This window comes from Cyclopterus lumpus, chromosome 7 (genome assembly GCF_009769545.1).
Source record: "Cyclopterus lumpus isolate fCycLum1 chromosome 7, fCycLum1.pri, whole genome shotgun sequence".
In the NCBI taxonomy this organism is placed as follows: domain Eukaryota; kingdom Metazoa; phylum Chordata; class Actinopteri; order Perciformes; family Cyclopteridae; genus Cyclopterus; species Cyclopterus lumpus.
The window spans coordinates 10,459,844-10,482,591 of NC_046972.1; the positions used below are offsets into that span (position 1 = coordinate 10,459,844).

General features: G+C 39.6%; 1 protein-coding gene across 2 annotated transcripts in view; it reads right to left on the reverse strand.

Annotated features, from left to right (window-relative positions):
* Positions 1-22,748, reverse strand: part of cntn3a.1 (contactin 3a, tandem duplicate 1) — a 74,172-nt gene that overhangs the window by 12,989 nt on the left and 38,435 nt on the right. Inside the window, exons 8-13 of one of the 2 annotated variants that reach the window (XM_034538195.1) lie at positions 22,248-22,432; positions 18,534-18,673; positions 13,853-13,982; positions 11,358-11,508; positions 5,148-5,275; positions 2,767-2,942 (exon numbers count right to left, since the gene is read on the reverse strand). In XM_034538195.1, coding sequence (XP_034394086.1) covers positions 2,767-2,942; positions 5,148-5,275; positions 11,358-11,508; positions 13,853-13,982; positions 18,534-18,673; positions 22,248-22,432 — 910 coding nt within the window. Of the gene's footprint in view, positions 1-2,766; positions 2,943-5,147; positions 5,276-11,357; positions 11,509-13,852; positions 13,986-18,533; positions 18,674-22,247; positions 22,433-22,748 lie in introns of both variants that reach the window. The other variant, XM_034538194.1, reaches the window with a different exon arrangement.

Below are 22,748 nucleotides of genomic sequence, written 5' to 3' on the forward strand. Positions count from 1 at the left end.
ATACAGTAAATTATCTACCAGCAGACTTCAATTAGGTTTGTTGCAGGCTTTTTCAACATTACTACTCTGTCTTCATTTTAATAGTACATTTGAAAATAACATAAGCCCATGATATATACTGTAATTGTGCCAAATCTGTTTCAATTTCTGAGCCATCAAGTTTATGTTTGATGTTTTCTGAAGTTATAAAATTACAATATTACAAGGTATTAGGGTATGACTCACTCACCTTCTTAAAATGTATATTCTTTTACTTGTTTACTCTGTGTTGGATAGAAAAGGCTTATTCCATCTGTATTTGCAACTGATATCTGAACATTTAGAAAATGTTACAAAGGGTGTAAATATTCAACGATAATGCTTCCCCCTAAACACATAAACCAATGACTCACCGCTATTGTATGTTCCATGCTTTTAAGTTCACAGCAGACTATCAGCGTAGTGAAAAGCATGACAGTCCACTTCAAAAGAAACTATTTGTACAATGTTGTATTACCCACAACGTTTCCATATAGATCAGAAAGCTATCAGTAATGTGACCTACTATCAATATCTGCGAAGGAGTCAAGTGTTTAGATGAACTGCAGAGCTAAATGCAATTAGAAAGCTCTTGTTGTCGTTATCGTGCCAAATGCAAACAAAAATTGCTTTTACTAATTAAAAGAGAAAAAATATATTTGGTGTTCGATGATCAAATGGAATGCATGGCTGGACGTTGCATAATTAATTCCTTGGTTGCTGCATTTGTCAATGGAGGAAGTGTTATTAACAAGCAAAACAGGCGAGTACTTCTTGCTCATTCAAAAAGAAAATCTAATCTGTATGATTCATCATGAAGTGTTCAATACTTTGCCTCTTGAAAGATGAAGCTGAAATTAAGCTGTGGAGGAATGAGACGTAAATGTGTTAGCGATTATTGTAATAGGTTTCAAATAGCTTACTTCCTTATGAGTCACTTTAAACCAGATGGTGTTAAAAAATAAGGCCCCAGGGCCAGAACCAGCCCACCAAAAGGGCCAATCCGGCCCAATAAATGACTTTGCAAAGTGTAACAATTGCATTAATTACAATTTTCTGATATTTATTCACTGGGTGTCCTAATAAGAGCAGCAGGCCCTATTTTAGATGCCACATGCTTAAATACAGGCTATGTAACACAACACCATCAAGACGAGGCTACTGGTCATGCAGGTGCCGCCAGTGAAAATAGGTGTCAAAAAGGAGAAACGTGTACTCAGTGGGGTTTTCCCGAGAATAAGAATATAATATTCGGGGCCACTATCAGACTCATCATGGCGAGACGTACAAGAACTTGCAGGGATCAATGAGTCCAGAGAAAGATTACTCGTTGTCAGGTTTGAGGTGAGAGCCGTCTGTTGTTAGTCGAAGACGAGAGATCAGCGAGACGTCTCAGGTCGCTCATCATCTGCTTTGCAAATGGATTGTTTATTAATTGTGAATGTTATCAGAATGTACTTGTACTTGTAAAACTAAAAGAAAGTGGGGTTGTTACTTATAGGTTATAATGCAATGGTTGTACTGGTCTGGCCCGCTTAAGATTAACTGGGCTCAATGTGGCTCATGAACAAAAATTACTTTGACACCCTTGATTTAAACTACTGTATATATGTACAATTATATGTAACTGTTTGCATATGGCTTTGCTTTAAGCCTGCCTTCAGATGCAGGGCACTTTTTTAAGTCATAAGCAAAGAGTCACCGTGTTCAAATAGAAAGGTTGTCAAGAAAATATAGAAGTGTGTGTATTTTTTTTTATCCCAGGAAATGTTACTTGGCCAACAAAAGAATCTGGTGCTTCAAATGCCATTTCTAGTTCATAATGAAGTGTTCAAAGGTACTTTAACCTTTTAAGCCCCAAGCTATTTTCTAGGTTTCTGCTCAAAATAACTTGTTACTGGTTAAGAGTAAATAAAGATGAAAGACAGCAAAAGTTGAATTTCCAGGTTTGCCTAGAAAAAAAAGCACTTTCAGGGTGATTATCTCTTGGAAGGATGTACAGAAACAGAAAAGCACATCAGATATCAGAGCACAATATGGGACCAGTCTCTCTGTAAAGTTTGACTTTGAAAAAGTAAAGCAGAACAAAGTTAGAGAGGTTTTAGTACAGATTAATTAGGCGAAATGGGCATTTGGGCAATTTGAATTTTCTCATGTACTAAACCATATAATTCACTTGTATATTACATATGGTGTTCAATGCATCCAAATATAGCAGTCTTTGTTGATTAGAAGAAGAAAAAGTTTTTTGTTTTTTTTAAAAAGCCAAAAATAAGCAAAATTTGTGACTGTAAGCGCTAAATCGATTAATGTTGCTGTGTTCTTTGGCTCATATCTCGGTGATGCTTTGGTGCAGAAGGATTTTGAAAAGATATTTAGAATCTGTGAGGAGTCCTCTTGCTTTTTGCTATCTGATAGCAGCGAGCTACGGGTTGCTAGTTCCGGAAACGTGCTGAGTGGGCTGACTCCTCACAAAATGATGATTATGATATTTTCATAATTCTTTCAGTTGGTGTTTGAGGTGTGTGGAAATGGCTTACTGATTCTTGTAGCAAGTTCTCTTGTTTAATTTGATGTACAACATCAATATATTTACTCATGTTTATTGTAAGGTTTTACACAGTCTAACTATAATGTGTAAATCGGCGCCGTGGGGCTTAAAAGGAACTCAACAACAATATTTCTGTACCGGTAGCTCACAGTTGCAACATATCACATTCCCTCTAATGATGACATTATTGCACTTACTCCACCAACTTTTTCAAAATACGCCCAGTGGCTTCCAAAGTGGATGAGTTGCTCGTTGAAGAACCAGGTAAACTTGAGGTCCAGCGTGGGGTCATGAGACACCTGGCAGGGCAGCACGATGCTCTCCCCCACGGTCACGTCCAAATGACCTGCTGGACTGGTGATCCCTGTTGGCTCTGTAAACAGAGAGCACCGAGTTAGAAAGGTGGCCATGCAACAGCATAGATATACCTTTTTCACACAGTCTAGACTCTAGACTGTGTTCTGTATGTATCGTAATACACAAGTTTGTTTTATACTGCGTTATGTTCCCTGAACATTGAGAAATAATTGCAAAAACATGCCACACTCAACAACAAATCCTGCCCTTTGTCAAATCCTGTCCTGGATGTTAAAATAAACAAGATACATTATTTTCCATTCAGCCAGTGAGCTTATATTGCATCTCTTTCTTTGAGTATAATAAATCAGAGTATGGTCTGATGTATCACTGAACAACGACAGAGTGAAATAAACAAACAAAAGGAAAAACTCAACCATTACGGCAGGTCAGAGCCGAGTCTATAATTTGGCTGTTTGTGCCGAGACAAAAAGCCATCCTATTTCATCCTCAGTGTGGTGCGCATCAACATAATCTTTGGCTGTATGTCTCATTCAACAGAATATAGCACAGGCTGAGAGGCCCATACACTAGTCCACTGTGAATTATGCATGCATGTCATAAGCAACTAATGGACAGGAAAGCCAATGCAGCATGTCAGAGGGAGTAAAGGTCTATATTCAGCTCTGTCAAAACAAGCCAGCTTGTTTATCTCGCACCCCGGATGGAGAGCCGACTGGTCATGGAAGAGCATTCCAGGTGAGTCTTAAGGAAGTTTGGCACCAGATGCAAAATGAGAGGGGAAAACTTTCTGCTTCCGATTACTAAGCTGTCACGCTCATTTCGTGTTATGACTGGAAGGAAAATCACAAATTGGCTCCCTCGTTACTACCTTCAGTATATTCCGAGCATGGCCCTGCTTTTTATTGTATGGATACATGCAGGATTTTAATATTTCCAAATGAATTAGCATATGAATTTCTGGAATGTGTTGCTATGCCTATATACCTGAAATATATTAAATACTTGATTAAAATTGCAAAAAAAGTAAAAGTATGAAACAATTGTTGTCTTACATTTTTCTTATCAATTTAATCAAATTCAATAATTACCGGCTTATTAAACTTGAAAAAGTCCTGCTTTAGTCTGTTTAATGGTACTGTTGTAAAAACAAAATGCAACCTTGGGCTGTAGGACATTGTGATGACTAAACAATTCAGCAATTAATTGAAAGTAATCAAGAATGCAAAATATTCTTTAGTTATTGTTAATAATGTTTCCTTTCAATTCTAATGATTAACATTATGAATACACTGATATGTAAACAGTAAGTAGCATCATGGTGGCGAGATCAAATTCACAATGACTAATATTTTAGGAGATCTTTGTGTTTTTCTTACAATGTAATATGCTTTTGCAGTTCCTTGAATTCATACTTAAGGACAGTACCAATTATATTAATAGATAGACATACAAATATACAGTACACTGTATAACAGTACAGTAAATGTACAGTAAGGCATCGTTGCATGGGAAAAGATTGAAATTGTGCTTCTATGCAAACTAATTTGCAATTCAAAAACACTTGTGAAGAGGAATCACCAAAAGGCATTTTAATATAGAGTACTGTTGTTGACTCTGCTCTTTAGAAAGACCTAGAAAAATGCATTGCTCTGCAGAAGTGTGTGATTTAAATGGATTGAAATCTTAAACAAACCGAGCATGGCTATGAGCCATGGAGCAAACTGAATTAAACATAGAGGCGCATGAGAGCAATGAGCTTCATGTCTCGCTTCCAACTAATTGGACTGTATATCTGTCAGGTAAAAAGAGGGCAGTCGTGCTTGGACATCAAGTGTGCAGTAAGGGTCAGTGTTGGTTAATCTTGAATGCAGCACTGGGCGCTCTTTTGTTTAGTGTCCCCCCAAAATACTGACAAATGTAAATTAGGGTTAGTGTATTAAACGGGCTGGATACGTCCTGATGTTCAAATGGATTATATAACACTTTTTAACAAATAACCACCAATCCCATTTCTAGAATACATGACAACAAGCAGACCAGCCGTTAATGTTTAACAGTAATTGTACTGTTTCATATAATAGCAATATTATCTTAATAGAGGGACATTGTTGCTGTAATATTTGTCATCTAAGAACACCAATGAAACAGCTATTGGGGATAACAAACAATAAACAAGCAATATCTAGCTGCCTTTTACAGTAAACCAACAAGGGCAGATATTTGAAGCCAAAGTAAAAAAAATAAATATATATTTTACCTTTAACCAAAAGGCTGCCAGCACTGCTCGCTACTCCAAACTGGTTTCTGGCTACACACGTGTAGAGTCCAGCATCCATTTTAGTAACATTGGAAATCCGTAGGCTGCCATTATCCAACACAGTAACTCTGTGGGTAAAAAGAAGAAGAAAGTTTAATATATATATATATATATATATATATATATATATATATATATATATATATATATATATATATATATATACATACACATATATGTATATATATACATACATACATATCACTGTATCAGGCCAACTGACAGTACACCAGTGTTGGGTTGATATATAATTTTATCTATTCAAAATGCACAAACAATATATCTAAATGAGAGAGTCCAGTGTTCTAAAGCATTTCTACTTTTGCCTCAATTTATTTCAGTGAATTTGAATTGTGTTCCTGTGCTTTAGCGTGACATAAGGAGAAACTCTTACAGTTTGATTTCTCAGCACCAAGTTGACAAGAAGGGTGCACTTTGTGGGAGGAAAGTCTCCTTCCTTCTAAAAAACTGAATGTTATAGATCTACTCACACTGTATAAGTCTTACATGTTACGTTGGAAATATTGCTTCAGCACTAAAAACATCAAAATGCAATGAAAACATTTAATTACCTAAAGAAACGCTGGTTGTCACATAGGCTGTACTACATACAAAGGTGTTCATTTGAACGCAGTTCCTTCAGGTTTCTTGCATACGGTGCAACATGAGCTCGCTCCTCCGGGTGCCCAACACCAAGACCACCGGGCCTGCAGTGCCGCGCGTAAGGGCAACACTCTGGTCAACCTCCTTGACCCCACTTGTCCCCCTCCTCCTTCCACCCTTCTACCCTTCTACCAAGCCACTTCGTCGACTACTTTACAAACAAGATAGATGACATACGCTCCTCCTTTACTAATCCATCTTCTATCGCTACACGTCCATCAACTTCTTCTTCATCCTCTTCGCTTTCCCCTTTCACCCCACTGTCTCCTAATCAAGTTCCTACCTTGGTAATCTCCGCCCGCCCGCTCGCCCGCCCTGCTGCCCCCTTGACCTCACCCCGTCTCACATTCTCCAGGCTATTGCTCCTGACCTTCTTACCTCACCCATCTTATTAACAGCTCCCTCTCAACCGTCTGTTTCCCTAACTCTCTGAAGGAGGCGAGAGTTATGCTGCGTTCACACAACAACAATTATTATTATTATTATTTAAGACACCTTACTCTAAATACACCATTAAGAAAAGAGGTAGGTGCAGCATAATACTCAGCTAAAGTGCAGACAAGTACCACTACTAAGATCCAACCTAAATAGTTGGATTTAAACCAAAAGAGTCTTTCATGCCAGTAAAATGTCACCAGCAGAGCAACAAGCTGGACCGCTTGTTGTGTGGTTACAAGTTGAACCACGCTTACAGATTGCACCAGACTCTCATTTCATCTATTGGTGTCATTAGTGAAGCCAGACAGATTTCCTCCGACAGAGAAAGTACTGCTTCTACTTCACCAGCCAACAAGGTGCCTGAGTGACGTAAAGCCAAATATGAAAGATAGGTCAGCAACAAGGCACCGCTTGAACAAAGTGCTTATGCTTCCAGTCTTCCATGTTTAGATTCCATCTGAAGACTATTATTTCATCTCAGAGCATCAATCAAATTCATACATGAGTGTAGTTTTTTTTCTCCTTTCACTTAATTGAACTCAATCAAACATTTGAGCTAAAATACAATACTTTGCAAATGATGATGGCCACCGTTGACAATTTGGAGGGGGATGAATCCTTAAAAAGCATATCAGCAAGGTCTTGAATAAAGTGTGTACAAACAAACACGTGCAAAAAGAACACATAAGGAAAACTACATGACATTAATGTTGCACTCTGCAATCTGTCAAGGATGGAGGATAAAAGAAGAACGTCAATAAAGTGAAAGTAGTTTGGTGAGAGCCACAAACACCTAGTTTATAAAAGGGAAATTAATGGCAGAGTCACAGGTGACTGAGGCAACAAAACATTAAAATAAATGGTTTGATTAATTCTATTTACTGTAATGCCAAAAAAGCATTCCCTCGCTTTAGTGGAAAACTGAACACAGCTGTCACGCTGCACAGAATGCTTTGATTAAAAGCTAAAAGGATTTATTCAAGCAACAGATCCATTCATTTTAAACCCTTAATTTATCAAGTAATGATCAGCTATAAACAATATTAGCTGGTTGTATTGTATCACAAAAGGATTTATCTTTGATACCTGCTCAGGTTTGATCCTTTTGTCTTTCTTGTTATCAAAGCATTTCTGCTTGTTTAGAAAACACGTTTTCCTACTTCTTTCTATTTTGTCTCTGTAAATACTGGATGCTTACATCCTAAACTCTCCTCCTGTTTCCCAGCTTCTATCTGGCTTTGTGTTGGCAGTAATCATTGCTTTTCCATTATCTTGTTTGTCAAAGTAAACAGAAATTAATGTCTGAAATTAATACTGACTTAATATGTTTGTCCTGATAAAGAGGTGTCAGAACTGAGCTTTAACTGTGTATGATCAAGCTACATTTGCTTTGTTAACTGTACTAATTATAGCTGAAGTAGCCATCTTGATGTGGCTTATCTGTCAACCTGAATGGGGTTACAGAAGAAAGGTCCTATAATGTCTCTTTCAAATCTCTAGAGAATATCAAGAATTAGAGAGGCTAGTTGTTACTGAGCTCATCCTCCAGTCGTCACTATGAAGTCAATAATCTGTTTTGCCGAGATGTCCTAAAGCAACACGGAGCCTTTACTAGCTCTTTATCTCCCCAGAGGGGGCGGGGCATGAGAAACATCCCCTGCAGGGATCAAGGAATACCACAGTGTTCGACATGAATTCCCTAGAGCTAACAGGACAGCCAGTGCTCGTTGAGCTCATAATTAATTTGGCCTTGTGTTATCAAAGTTATTACAAACAAGCAATAATCATTAAGTCTCATTTGCACAGATATGTGATGATGGGAAACAGTTGTGACAGACTTACATTGTGATGCCACGGTTTAACAGACAAAGGGAGGATATTCATGATCATTGCCATATGATTTCTGTCTTGAAGCGCTGGGTAAACATTCAATGCTCGTGGGAGAAATGTGTTATTGACTTTTTTTCATGAATGCAAAGCACAAAGAGCTTTACCTCTTTTAGAGAGTCGAGCCACAATAGAAAATCTATCAGCAGTTAATTTCTTTGGTCAGAAAATCCGTGCCAGTTGATCGACTTGTATTCCCCCAGTCTGTTGATACAGCCTGTCAATCGAGGCTGTACAGTGGAACAATTTCCTGACCACATTGGACTCCGAAGATTTAATTACCTACTTGATAAATGCTTTGCCCTGCAAATCCGCACTAGAAGCTCCCATCTCATCTTCTGAACTGCACAACAGTGTAATGAGGTTCAGCCGGTGTTTCAAACATAACTGCTTTCAAAGTAGAACTTAAACCCTTTTTTTCTTAAAGATCCCTTGAAGGCAGCCCCTGGACCTCGTCTTAAAAGCTGGAAGAATTAAATATAACCCTGTGGAGCCAGGGGTATATTCTCCTAACTGAACTAAGGGCCTTCTTTTGTAATGGGCTATAACAAAGAGTTATGGATATGGATATGGCACCGGGATAAGACTTGCCATTAAACTGTGCGGTAGCCTATGTCAAGCTTCCTCCCCACCAAAGCAAAATTTGGGACAGTGCAAGATAAAGATGTAAGGTGCATTATCTGTCTGAAATGATATCACTGTGTTCCCTTTTCTTTCAAATGTTGCCCTGGAGCAATTAAGATATTGGGGGAATTTGTGGGGTGCATTAAACTTTAGCGGTGTGATATAGTAAACAAGCACTTTACCTCAACCTTATTGGCCTATTGAGCTATTGGCTGTAATCTAAAAGCCTTCTCTGCCTCTCCATGGTGTAACAAAAAACTAAGAGGCCAGGCCGTAAAGGAAAAAACATTATTTGACCACTTGAGAGGGATTGCATAATTAACTCAGTATATTACGAGGAACTGCTTATTTAATTCGCTAGGAATGCACGTTCTGTATTGGCAACACATCCAGAAAGCTCTTGCTGTGTTAGGAGCAGGATTACAAATTGATTCACATTACATGATGACGCAATACATACTGTTCCGCGTAACAATCTTAAACACAGTGGTTCAATCCAAAGGTAATATTCCTAAGTGCTATTTCCTATATCCGATTTACAATTGCTGGCATCGGTCAGCAGAGAAATTAAATTAGGGTAAGCGCTTTATCGTTAACCTCATAGCTCCCTGCATAAGTGCACAGTAACCCTGTAATAAGGCAATCTTGTTTTACCTGCCTGGTATATGAGCTGATATAGGTATCACCGCAACGTGATTTCATTAACTAATCAGATCCTGCTATGTTCTTAGTTGATTTGTTCTCCCCTGCTCCAGATCCTTGAAAACATTATCCCTGGAAGATTAGAAGGAATTATGGGTATTTTAGTTGAGCCAGTGGGATGGATTAGTGTTGTGCCACCGCTTTAATAGCATTGGTAGCAGCCCCATTACGATATGGAGGGAAGTAAATGCTAACGGGCCAGGAACGGGGGAATAGGTTTGTGGGAGATGCTGCGATAATGTCAAAGTCTAACATCTTGTATGCAGCTCACCCACTTCAGGGTAGAGCTGCGACGTTAAATCTCTAATGGGAAATCTCACCTTTATGAGCGCGATTGATATTGCACATTGCGGTCTGGATGCGTTTTCCTTTCAATAGTCAAGAGGATGATAAATCTGCAAGATGAGTCCAACATTTAGCAGGCGTTTGCAATACACAGTCTTTATGCAGAGTCCACCTCAAACAAACATCTCTCTCCATTAACCAAATAGTCTGGGCCTGGCACCTTCACTCACAATTACACCGCACCTTTAGTTTGCTAAACATAATGTTTGACAGGGGGAGTTGGGACTAAACTAAACCTGCTGGAGTCCCACTGTGTTGGTTATGGATATCCCAGAGGTTAGGTATAGAAAAGCTGCTGAGCCAGTTTAACAATTAATCCCATATCAAATGAGGAACCTGAATGTGCACGCAGGTGGGCTCTGCCTCCTGCTGGTACATTCCTGCACACAATGAAGACGTTATCAAACAGAATATGGAGATGCATCATTGAGTGATTTGTGAAGACAACACTGGGTGTTATACAAATGACATCATTTGAAAGCACACTAGAAAGTTAAAGCTCTCCCAGCAACTAAAAGTGCAAAAGCACATCAGGGCATGTTTGGCTCTTCCACTTTTAAACTTGTTGAATGTTTCAAACGTGTGAGAACTGCAACAGTGCAAATATCATCAAATGGCGACATTTCAGAAAAATGGCAACAGAGGTATCACATTCTATTTTCTTTAATTGGTCGTTTGTGCATTTGAAGCTGAGCAAACATTTATGTCCAATTCCCTTCCAGCAATGCTAAAGATATAAAGGACATGTTGTTTGAAGGTGCATTCTACCGTCACTGCGTATTTCCGTGAAACATAAATCCTGATCAATCACTGACATCCTCCTGGTGCTTTGACCAGCATTGTTGCTTCGGGGGAGGTGGGGGTGGAGTAGGTTTTCCTTTTCTGATTAACATTTGTTTTTCCTTTTTCTTCTCCTCTCCAGAGCACAGAGGCATTGCATTGATCTGCACTGAACCTGATTTCTAAATAAACAAGGTGTCCAGCTAGTTTCCCTGGTGTCACCACAACTATCACACGAGAATGTATGTTGTTCAGCGGCTGGCCATTGATCAGTCCTTTTGGGGATTTCACCTGTTTCTTCCTTGTCTCATCGACTGCCTCGCGCTCTAATGACCCTCCATACGCCTAATGAGCTGATGGATCAGCGCATTGATCCAAGTGCCGCAGTCTAGGAACGGCCAATTACCTCAAGTAAACAGCACCGAAAACCAGCTCTGAGCACAGCCGGGGGAAAAAAAGGACAATGGAGGGCACAAATGTAGATAGCAGGAGCAAAGTGGTGGAGTGCAGAACGTGTTATGCAATTCAAATTGTATTGTGTGACACTGTGGTTCTGTTCTTTGCTGTTGGTCGCCATGAATACAAAGTAGGAAAAAATTACAAAACAAGTCGATGAAATACGATTCTGCAAGTAAAGCAAACAAAACTAAACAATTGTGGTCCCACACACACACTTGAGCTTACTGCTCTACACAAAGAAACATGTGGTACCTGTGGCTCTCTCTCAGGGCTTCCTTCCCCTTCCTCCAAGAAATGACACCCCGAGGAGACATCCTAGGCTTGCATTCTATCAGAACGTCGCCACCCTGTCGGGCCAGAGTTTGAGTCTTCAACAAGTTTTGGGAGAAGTCTGGAGCGATGGCTGAGTGCAAAGAGATGAGTGTAAGTATAGTGAGGGAGACAGGAGCAGAAGAAAAACAACAAATTAGCCAGAAAGAGCATCCTAAAAACATACAGGTCACTGCATCCATTAGGCAGTCAGCTCTCACGTCCTCTTCTTTCTCCAACACATATGCACGCGTTTGCACACACACACAGACGGTTGCAGGAGAACACACATGGTACATCATTTTGAAAAAGACATTTTATTTGAAAGACAGTGTTTCTTTTCAATTCCGTGAATTTTCCTTAGGAGGACGTTATCCATTAAGAATTGAGACGTGGGGCTCCGAGGCACAAATGAGAGAATGTAAAACAAGAGGGAGGCTTTGTTGCTGCTCCTCTAGGCCTTAATTACCACGGCGCCGCCGTCTGGAGCTGTTTTGTATGCGTACCGACTCAGCAGAAAGCTCTTTAAAGTGAACACACAGCCTGGCGCCAGTGACATGGCTGAGCACCTGCCAACGTATCCAAATGCACGTCAATACACAGCAATACACACCATGATACATATGGAATAAAACGCACATGGCATCTGACAATTATGTCTTGACACTGTGTGAAATGCCAGGGTTTTCCTCTAACAGGACAGGGATGTCGTATGTGTACAGATTGTAAAGCCCTCTGAGGCAAATTTGTAATTTGTGATATTGGGCTATACAAAATAAACTGAATTGAATTGAATTAACAACAGACATTTGTCTTCTCATAACACAAGAGTGGAATTTATATGAACTCATATTTTAAAGCAGACTTGGAGGAGTTGTAGTTTCAATAAGATCGGTTTCTCCTCATGTATATTACATGAATGTGGTAAACAGATCCTCTAGTCTGTAGGGGACCATGTCAACAAAGTAAGACATTTATACCATGTATTCTTTTTTATTTATGTTTTCACAACTGTATAATAAAGAGGTATCATGATGGTGGCATATACGAGGATGGGAATTTGAATAGTTCAGCAACACTGACAATAATAATAACACTAAAGCTATTAAGATGTCACCTAAATCATAATGGGCATATTTCACCATTTTGACTGTGTTTTGGTCTTAATCTCTAGCAGGTAGATTGTCTTCTAATACAGAACAGAATATCATTGTGAGGAGGTAAACATTTAGTAAACCATGAGGAGTAATGTAGCCGACTGATAGATTGACAGAAAAATAATCGAAAAACCTTTTGATAATTGATTAAAAAGTAATTATTTCTCTAGCAGTCACTAACATGGTGTCATAATGAGTTGTGTCTTAGTTTAAAATTGTTTATGATGTACAGGCTTGTGACCTTTGCCATTTCATTTGCTTTTGCATACAACAACTTTGTGTCAAGCTGCAAATCAGAGTTTCTAAAGCTACTGTGTCAAGAAGTGAAGTGGATTAGACAGACTCCTAATACTTGCCATTATGCAAAACTGCCACAGCAAAGTGCATATACAAGGATATATGTTTTTTTTCCATTACCTGGTTGTACAAAATACATTAGAAACTGTGTAGAAGAAGCTAGTGCCTAAATGAATTCAGTGACAGATGGACTCAACTCACAACTCTCCTTGCTCAGATAGTAGCATCTCAGCCTTTAGTGTTACCTGTTAGTCCGACTACATGTTATCTGTTTGCCAATTCTTTAGTATTAAACTACTTTTACTGTAATTCTACATGCTGACATTTTTTTTCTTGTTTCAGTTATCTACAAGGTGATCTGAAATACATTTATGTTATGGTTAGTAACTCTAAGAATGAATAAACACTTGAAAATATAGAAGCTTTGCTGAAGATTTTCTTGGTGCCATTCTGGATCCATTAAGTTTCATAACAAAAGTTGTATATGGAAATTAAAACTAATGGTATCTAAAATCTATTCACTAATAGTGAATAGATGGCCCTAACTTGATCACGAGAGACACTCAGTCTGCTCAACAAAGAGGCATGAGGAGAAACAAACTTTGCTCACTTTAACTTCATCCATTAGCCTTTTTTTGGGCAAAATTACAAAATCAATTAGCATTAATGGTAACATGTAATTGTAAAATGATCTTGGTGATCCAACTTGCACAATTGCAGACTAAAAGAAGAACATGTGTTGCAAATGATCTGCCAATAAGACTGTTGGGGGAGAAGGTATGGACTTTAATGGGGATCTTTAATCATAGCGCCCCCACCGGGCTGACTGGTATGGTATTTATTTTGGCAGCTTTTACACATTAATCATCTTGCCAAATTATAGTATCATGTACCATCTAACAGTAGTTTAGGAGATGGCATGAGGACAACTCCACTGAATGTATTTAGCATTATCAACAGTCTTGTGTGTCACATTGGTCTTACCTATGACTCGGAGCTCCGCGTTGGTGAAGATTCGGCCATGCTTGTTCTCTGCCACACACTGGTACATGCCGATGTCAGCCAGATCCAAGCTACTGATCGTCAGCACTCCATTATTCACCTGAACCCTGTCCTGCTAGAGACACACACACACACACAGAGACACACATTTAGCACCAGAATTGAAAATGGAATAGGCTGTGCTAACCTGTCAACAAACACTTAACAGGCTTAGACAAGCTGAAGAGTCAGCAGGAGGCTTGCCATCAAATACAGCCCAAGGTTTACAATCAGAACGTCACACACACACACACACACACACACACACACACACTTTCTGGCCACCTGGATCCATTGGCACAAGCCAATTTTCTCTATGTAATATGTATAATATGTAACTCTTTCAAATTATGTCTAAAGCCTGAAAATGAAACACTCATGTCAATATAATAAACTAAACATTTAGCTGTTAAAATGTCTTATTGGTAAACATTTAGGATGATGATAGTTTCCAGCAATTACATAGCAATTGCAGTGGTGAGGCAAAGGTTGACTCGTTTTATGTTTGCCCTTTGTAAAAAGAAAAAGGGTTACCATTGCTTTTTTAATGTTTTTATTATTATTGTCCTATTGTTTTCTAAAAGGTTACATATGGTAAAACAGGTGACTGTAAACGCTGTTACTTAACAGTTTATCTTGCACGCAGCTGGATTCTCGAGATCACACAAAGATCTTTTCAGGCTTTACCGGACCCATCAGCGTCCTGTGAGGAGCTACTGAAAGCTACAGTGTGGCTTTGGTGTGTGTGACGACACACAGTGGCGACTGTTTGTTCAAAACAACAATAGTAGTTGCTGAAGAGGGGAACGTAGATACTCCAATAGAGTGTTTCTTAATTGCAAAGAGCGACCCTGAAGGCTTTTCTCCATGGAAAATATGTTTTCACTCTTGTCCAGACTTCTTTTTGCAGCAATTTAATTGACAGATGGTTTATTCAATAATCTGCCTCTCCTTTTTCAAACAATTTCCAATGACAACTTCTGCGGGTCAGGTTAGTATTACATGAGCTTTTTCATATGTCTAGTTTGGAACAGCATCTGGAGCGTTCAACTTAATTTAGAGCACACTAAAAGCCACGGTTTATCTAGTACTGTTGAGTCATAAACCATTAAACATATCAACATATTTTTCTCTTTGTTCTTTTTGAGACTTACCTTTAACTTTATATTTAAAAATAATTTGTGGAGAATCTGCTTTAAGGATAGCTTATAAACACTGCAATTAGTGCCACGACAGCATCATATACTAGGTGCTAATATGAGAATGCTGGACTAAAAAACCTTTGAGGTGGGTAATTAGGGCTATATTTGGACATGTTAAGTACCACGATGCCTGCTGCGTTCATTCTGATGAATGACCTGATCTAATTCAAGCTTTAGCCACAGTTTCTCTCCTCAAGGGGGTTGATAATTGAAACACTGCTAATTTTCTGTGGTCTTAATAGCCCCGCAGTGACTAGATGTAACCACCCTCTGCTTAACATAGCACTAAGACATTATCAAACGGTGGTTGACATTAAACCTCGGAGGTATTAGTTAGGAATAAGGTGCAGCAAGCTGCTGGGTTGTACTGCAGCAAGTTTCACGGAGGGTTCGGGAAAACATATTCTGCATGAGATGGTGTTTGTTTAAAAATAAATGCATACAAATTTGAAAAAGCCTACAAAGAGTACAAATAATAATTACACCCAAACAAAGTACTTTTCTCCCCACTGCTTCTTTTGACCTTTGCAAGGATTGGCACTACTTTATGCTCCCTTTTTATAGTTGTGTCAATTTAAGTGTGGCAGCACTCATTGTTCTTGCCCTTGATCTTTTCCATTGAGTGTAGCCAGACCTTTTAATGTCACTGACAAAGTAGTCCAGAGGGTCCTGCCGCCAGTCTTTCTGTCGTCTGGAATCATTAGAGCACTGCCACTTGAAAAGACAAGGACTGTCCCTTAACATCAGTCAGAGACACTGTTGAGGATCTTCAAATAGGGCTCTCTATGAGGCCCGGACACACGAAGGACACATGGCTGACCTGGCGCTAAACCCACCGCCAGAGGGGGTCCTGGGTGAGGATGTATGCAGCAGATTCCAAGTCCCTTGGTTTTTACTGGATGCTTATGTGTTCAATGGGATGACAGAGAGCAAGACGGAGGGAGACATAGCGACTTTGAATAGACGATAGATGGTCCTTTTTAGTTTACGCAGTGCAAGGGCCCAGGGGGGGAGAAAGAGATGAAAGAGATCTGTGTAAGTGCATGGGTTGGTGCCACACTACGCTAATCTGTACCCAGTGCCCTGTTGAAAAGGCCTCACAAACTCAGTGGTGGCTCAATCACAATCTTTTTATGACTGGAGACAAATGGTGGCATTTCTCTGCTTTTACGGCATCATTAATTATCCTCGACTTTTCTCTGATACCAGCACTGTTTCAAATTGAGCGGTGAAAAGGCAAATCACATGCGCTTTGTTGTATGCTGTAATGATCCTATTCCTGATTGCAGGTGCACTGAATGTGTGACAGTGACTTCTCAGGAGGCAGCTCCCTGACTTTGGAGGTCAAAGGTAGAAAGAATCGCAAAAACACACACTCATTTATGGAACTGAAAGGGGAGCTGGTGGTAGAGTGTAAAGAAATACAAGCATGAGTGGCTCCTTGTTTCACCGGTATGACATTTTAAAGTGACAGCCCTCCCTCTGCGGCATTTAATTCCCATGGAGGTGGCCCAAAATGAGTTGGAGAGGGGGAAAAGATGAAGAAAAAAAAGCTTGAAAGAGAGTGTAAGAAAAAGAAAGAGCACCAGAGATGAAGAGGAAGAGCGAGAGAGAGAGAGAGAGAGAGAGAGAGAAGGAGGAATGATCCATTCTAATGAGGAATAACAAATGGCCCCCTTGGCCTTCCTCTCCTTCTCTCTCCACATCGCTGACCTTTGGGTTTAGAAATTGATTTACTGTTGCCGCTGTTGATGGTGGCATTTTGAAAATGGTAACACCCCACCTCATTAATATAGCCACATGTACAGAGAAAATGTTCCCTTGGCCACCCGCCAAAGGAATTTATACAATGTTATTTACAAATCAATACTTTAGATGCACAGGTGGAGTGATAAGGGGTTTCTGTGGTTCATGGTGTGTGGCAAATAGAAGAGGTGATCTTTGTCACTCAACAGCCACAAATGACAGAGAGAAGAAATGTTTCATGACAATGAGGCTTATTTGTACGGATTAAATTTCACTTGCTGCAGACACAGGATTTATAGATAACTACTTCTGTGCCATAATGGCAAACTATTTATAGTGCAAAACACTGCAATCTTTCAATTGTGATTCATCTCTTTAATTGAAATGCTCTAAGTTTCACATATTACCTCAGCTTTCAATTCAAGTAACAGCAAACTAAACCCACCATCCCCCATTAAAGACATGTTAAAACGAAACAGCAACAGTCTGGTTTTAGTGCTCATTGCCCACTCGACACTCCAAATATTAGAACAAAAGTTAATTTTAGGCAAAATGTACGCTCACTACAGCAGCACAATAAAACAAAAAAGGCAAATTGCCTGAATGTGAAATGTATTTTGGAGGATAAGGCATCTTCACCCTCCCCAGAGAGAAGAGACTTGATCACAAAATTGAGAGAAGCAGATAGGACGGATTGAGCGCTAAATTGTTGAGTCCCTGGTTGATGAAATGCAGAAAATGGCATCAGTTTGGCATCTTTGCAAAACACATACAAATCCTCCTCCACACACACTTTTAATGCCAAATGTAGTCCCAAATTAATACAACCATTTCAAAGTAACATGTTCTTGCCAAGTATAAACCTTTGAGTTGTGACCATTATGTGTTCCTCAGCAAAAAGGATCCAGCAAACAGTGCCGTCACACTGCATCCTTTAAGTAAGATGCTGCTGAATCTACTGTCATCTTATCTACACATTATGTTCATCTACATCCACTCAACTGCCTAAGGGCTGTTGTAATGAAAACAAATACTGACACTTAATTACAATACAATATTAAAACAAGCCCGTCAGGCGGAGCTTTGGAGATTTCAGCAACTTGAACGTGTTAGTTGTCAAAAGAAACCTAGAAACTGGGTGATTGGGTGTTGATTAAAGTCGGAGAGCACAAAATAATACCTTTTGCATCTGTTGTTTTTATACCAAGCAAAGGTCTCACGGTACCAAATATAAGATATCTTAAAGGTAGACGCGTTTGTCTGGGAAATAACATGGTGTATTCTGGCTTAAATGTGGATCAAATGTCCAGACCAATTCAAAGTAGGGGCTGCAGTTCAAACATAGTATTACAGTGCAGTGAGAGAGAATCCCAGAGGTGAAGCTTTGGCTGCAGGTGATTTTCACAGCCATCATTTGAAGTAGTTGTCTGGTTTGAAAATATAGTCAATACTTGATTATTGTACCAGACATACTTCATTATCTGGTGTGGACTGGGGAATGCTATTGACTGATTATTTGACGGGGTTTCTTTCTTTCCTTGTTGTGCGAGTTGTGTGTGTGTTTGGTGCTGCATGGTCGGGGGAACTGTGGATCATTCCCACATTCATATTGTTTATATTTTTGTTTTTGTCATTCTTTTCTTTCTTTTTTACTCTGATTGAAAAGAACGACTTACCTCTATGGGGTCCAGAGGCTCTCCATTCTTCAGCCATCGGTATGAGGGTTTGGGCTTTGCACTGGCTTTGCACTCCCACACCAGAGTATCATCAATGGTCTTCTGAACATCTTGAGGCTTCTCAGTCAAGTGAGGTGCAGCTGTGAGGTCACATACCACATACTGTAAATGAACACTTTCACGCTAACCCCACGCTTGAGTATTTCCACTACGTAGCAGTTTTAGAATAAATCAATGAACCAACCAAGCGGGCAATTAGTTCATTAAAGAGGCATCCAAGGGTACAAATCATAAATCCACTTCCAATTAACCCAAAGCTCACCTCTAGTTGAAAAATATATCAATTAAAACAACTGCATAAACTTAACACGTGAAAGGATCAATAGGTCAATTTAACCCATTCACTGTAAGAGTAACAGCTAAAATATATCTATTGGATTTACTACAACCTGCTTGAATAAGTTATACTGATGAACATATTTTACAAGAATCGGGGGTACTGACTAATATATGTGATGCATACAGTACAATGGAAGGGTTGTATTTGTTAGCAATGCTGACAATAAAAGAGATTATATTCCATTTGTGACTTTTGAAACATCTGAAATATATAAAGAAAATGCCTCTGTATGTATGATAGTGGTCCTGTGGCACATAAATGACCGTATCGCTAGCGAAGATTTATGGCCCTTGTGAATAACCCACATAAATACAGGATGCCATGCCAGGGTCAAGGGGAACATGGAAGTTAAATATCTCTGTCTAATGGCCAAGCAGTGTTACTTTGATAATAATAATAATAATAATAATAATAATAATAATAATAATAATAATCATCATCATCATAATGAAATAGCCTTCATTCAGAGTCAAGGACCTTTTAGCCGGGAAAATACTCACCCACACACAAGGTATTAAACCAAGAGTTTTCCATGCAAAATACAGTCTCTCGCATCACTAGGTCATATTGTGGCTGGTCAGGTGTGAGTTTAAATCGGTTATTACATTACAGGTTATGATGTGTGTGGCAGTGGGGTGTGGTTAGACTCAGCTGTAGAGTGGGTGGATGTGCCGTATGTTGCTGTATTTTACAGTTTTTTCTAAGTAACCGCAACTATGTCATGGCACGTATATTCCTGAGGACCAAAATGAGGGCAGTGTTGAGGGTGAAGTTGTTTGGATGAGTGGTTGCAAGCAGCGATACAACAGGTGAAGCATATAGGCTGTTCTGTATAACCTTGGTCTCATTTCCATCGAATATCACTACAAAAAGCCTTCTATCATCTCAAAACAATGCCGCCCCTCTCTCCCTCTCCTTCTCAGCTTCTGAAACGCTCATCATACTTCATCATCTCACAACTTGACAACTGCAATCGCGTCCTGCGCTGCACATCCACGAAAATCCTGAAAAAGTCCCAATACATGCAAAACTCAGCTGCCTGTCTGCTTACCTACTCCATGCACCAGAGATCACCCCAGTCCATCCAAACCTCCATCGCCTGCCCATTCAGCAAATAATCCAGTTAGAAATGCTCCTCATCACCTACAAATCCCTGACAAACCTAGCCCCCTACTACTCCGACATACTACCTCCCACAACCTCAGATCCACAACCTACCTCCTCACCCCTCTCACCCGGTCCAAGCATTGGACCTGGGGAGATAGGGTCTTCTCCATTGCTTCCCCAATTGCTGGATCTCTTTCCCCCAAAACATCCGACAACCAAGTTAACGTTCAGGGTCTCAGATCTTCAGAATCCCAATTGTAATTTAAGGTGCAGGAGTAGGTTGGCTACAATGTACCCAGGGTCAGACCCAACCGGCTCCACATTTAGTCAAGAGCCAGGCAACCTCAGTCACATGTTCTGGGCATGTCATATTAACTCCATCCTAGACATTTTCTTTATTTTTATTTTTTTTCACCAAAAATCTCTGACTTCTATCTTTGGTGTAGCGCCTGACAAGATGCAATTACTCTATCAACAAATCAGGCAGAGATACATATTCTTTAACAGAATTGGCATGATGACAAACTATTATTAGTTGGAAGAATGCACCGCCATCTCATAAATGCAGGGTGGAGGAGGTAATGACATACCTCAATCTTGAGCACCTTAAAACACATCATCCAGGGCTCGTCTTGAAAGTTCTTCAAGGTCTGGCAGCGATTTCTTTTTCATTTTGAACACAAATTCCTTCCTTCTTAGTATTGAATAAAAAAAAAGCCAACATAGAGGAAGTGTTTGGCAGCCCCATATGAGAAGTGAGATAATATTTTGTCTAACAAAACCACATAATACGTTTGGAAATGAGCAAGCTGTCCTGAATGGAAAATACATCACTATACAGAAACAAACATTATTGTGCATGACACCCAGTTAACAATATTACAAATGAGACTGTCAGAGATAACATAATGGAAGGGAAGACATGATGCAAGCGGCTTCCATACAAAGTAAATCTGATCGTGTCTAACCTCATTCAAATGCAGTCATCTGCTAAACCATGATCTAATTTCATAAATCCCCTGGAACTACAGAAGGACAATTAAGTGGGGAATCGAAAGAGAGGCCACCCCTTATTGTTTCTGTGCCCACATTGGTTGGGTGTTGCAAACACCACATCCCCATATTGATTCTCCTTTTCTTCTATAGAGCTGATGGATGTCCCACAAGCTCCTGTCTATGAGAGTTTAAAATGAGATTACAGATTTTTATCACCTGGCGGCTGGCCAGTCTGCGAGGCTTTGAGATGAGACAGGCCTTAAATCTTACAAGGAGAAACATGACTTCCACACAACTACAGCAAAGAAAATGTGCAGAGGCAATGCAACACAGTACCAAGACAGTGATAGCTGCAGGTTGAAATCGTATGAACTTGTTATCAACATGATTATGGCATTTTCCTTTGTTTTAGGGCCTCTAAGTGATCAAGAGCCAATGGTGTCATGCTACACTGCTCTATAAATAGGCACATTACTTTAAAGTAAAACATGTTTAATTCTGAGCCAACCTACAGGTACTGTGAGCATTTCATCTTACCCACAGGTGCCGCAAAAAACTACATACTACGGCATTATCATATCAAAGGAACCCTTCTTCACAGGAAAGAAAAATCTGGATTGTATGATTTCACTCAAGCACATCACTGCAGGGCCTTGTGGGCAGACATCATCAATGCATAAACTGCAAAATAATGGAGATAGAAACCATAAAAATCCTTCATCAAGGGCCATTAAAAGCTTTCTCAGACTATGGGCCATAAGTCCAGTGTTGGTGGGGAGAAAAATCACCTCTCCCTAAAAGGTAGTATAAATCTGTGTGCGCACCAGGCCTGTGTTGGCCGCTGGCACAATAAAGAGCTTGTCAGACATGAACTACTGGTAATAGGTTAATTTATTACTACATCCTACTATATGATGCGGTTATATATGGATTCTAATAAAAGCTACAGATTGCATGACAACAAGTAAAACTTTTTTGTTCGAATCACACCAAAGCTATACGTTTTATTCTGCAAGATTTTCAATCAAGCTCAGCTGCAGAGGGTATGAATCGATAGGTAGAACGATTTAGTGAAAGTCTATAAATGCACATGATATGTTAGGAAGAAGACAGAGAGGTTATAGGCATAAGATATTATTTGTTCCCAAGACAAGAGGTGTGAAGTCAAATCAGTTTTAGATCAAAGACAGCGAAATCCTCCTCCTACTCACCATAGAAAGAGAGCTTTCCTTTCGCAGAGTTTCTTCCTCTGCTGTTCTCAGCCACACATTCATATATTCCTGCATCCTCCTGCTGGAAGTAAGGGATTTCTAATACTCCGCTGGCTTTATTTATGTCCACCTTCCTGCCAAAAGAAGCTCCATCCACTCTTCTCCAGCTGATGGTTGGCACTGGGCTAAAGGCAGGAAAAAAATAACACACAGCAAGACCACAAAATGAAAAATACTCCTGAAGATAGTATTATCGACAAATGTAGCTCAAGCTAATACATTTATATGATAGCAGTGAACACTTACAAACACTTATAAAGCATATCAATGTTTAATCAATCTGAAACATTAACTGGTGAATGTCTCTGGGTGTACAGCACAAGTAGGAGTCGTTAAAATGTGAAATCCTTTGCTCTCAAAATCACTTCCGAGGCTCCTTACACATTAGGATGCAGCTTAGAATGATACAGTAAACAACAAATGGCTGTGGTATAATAATAC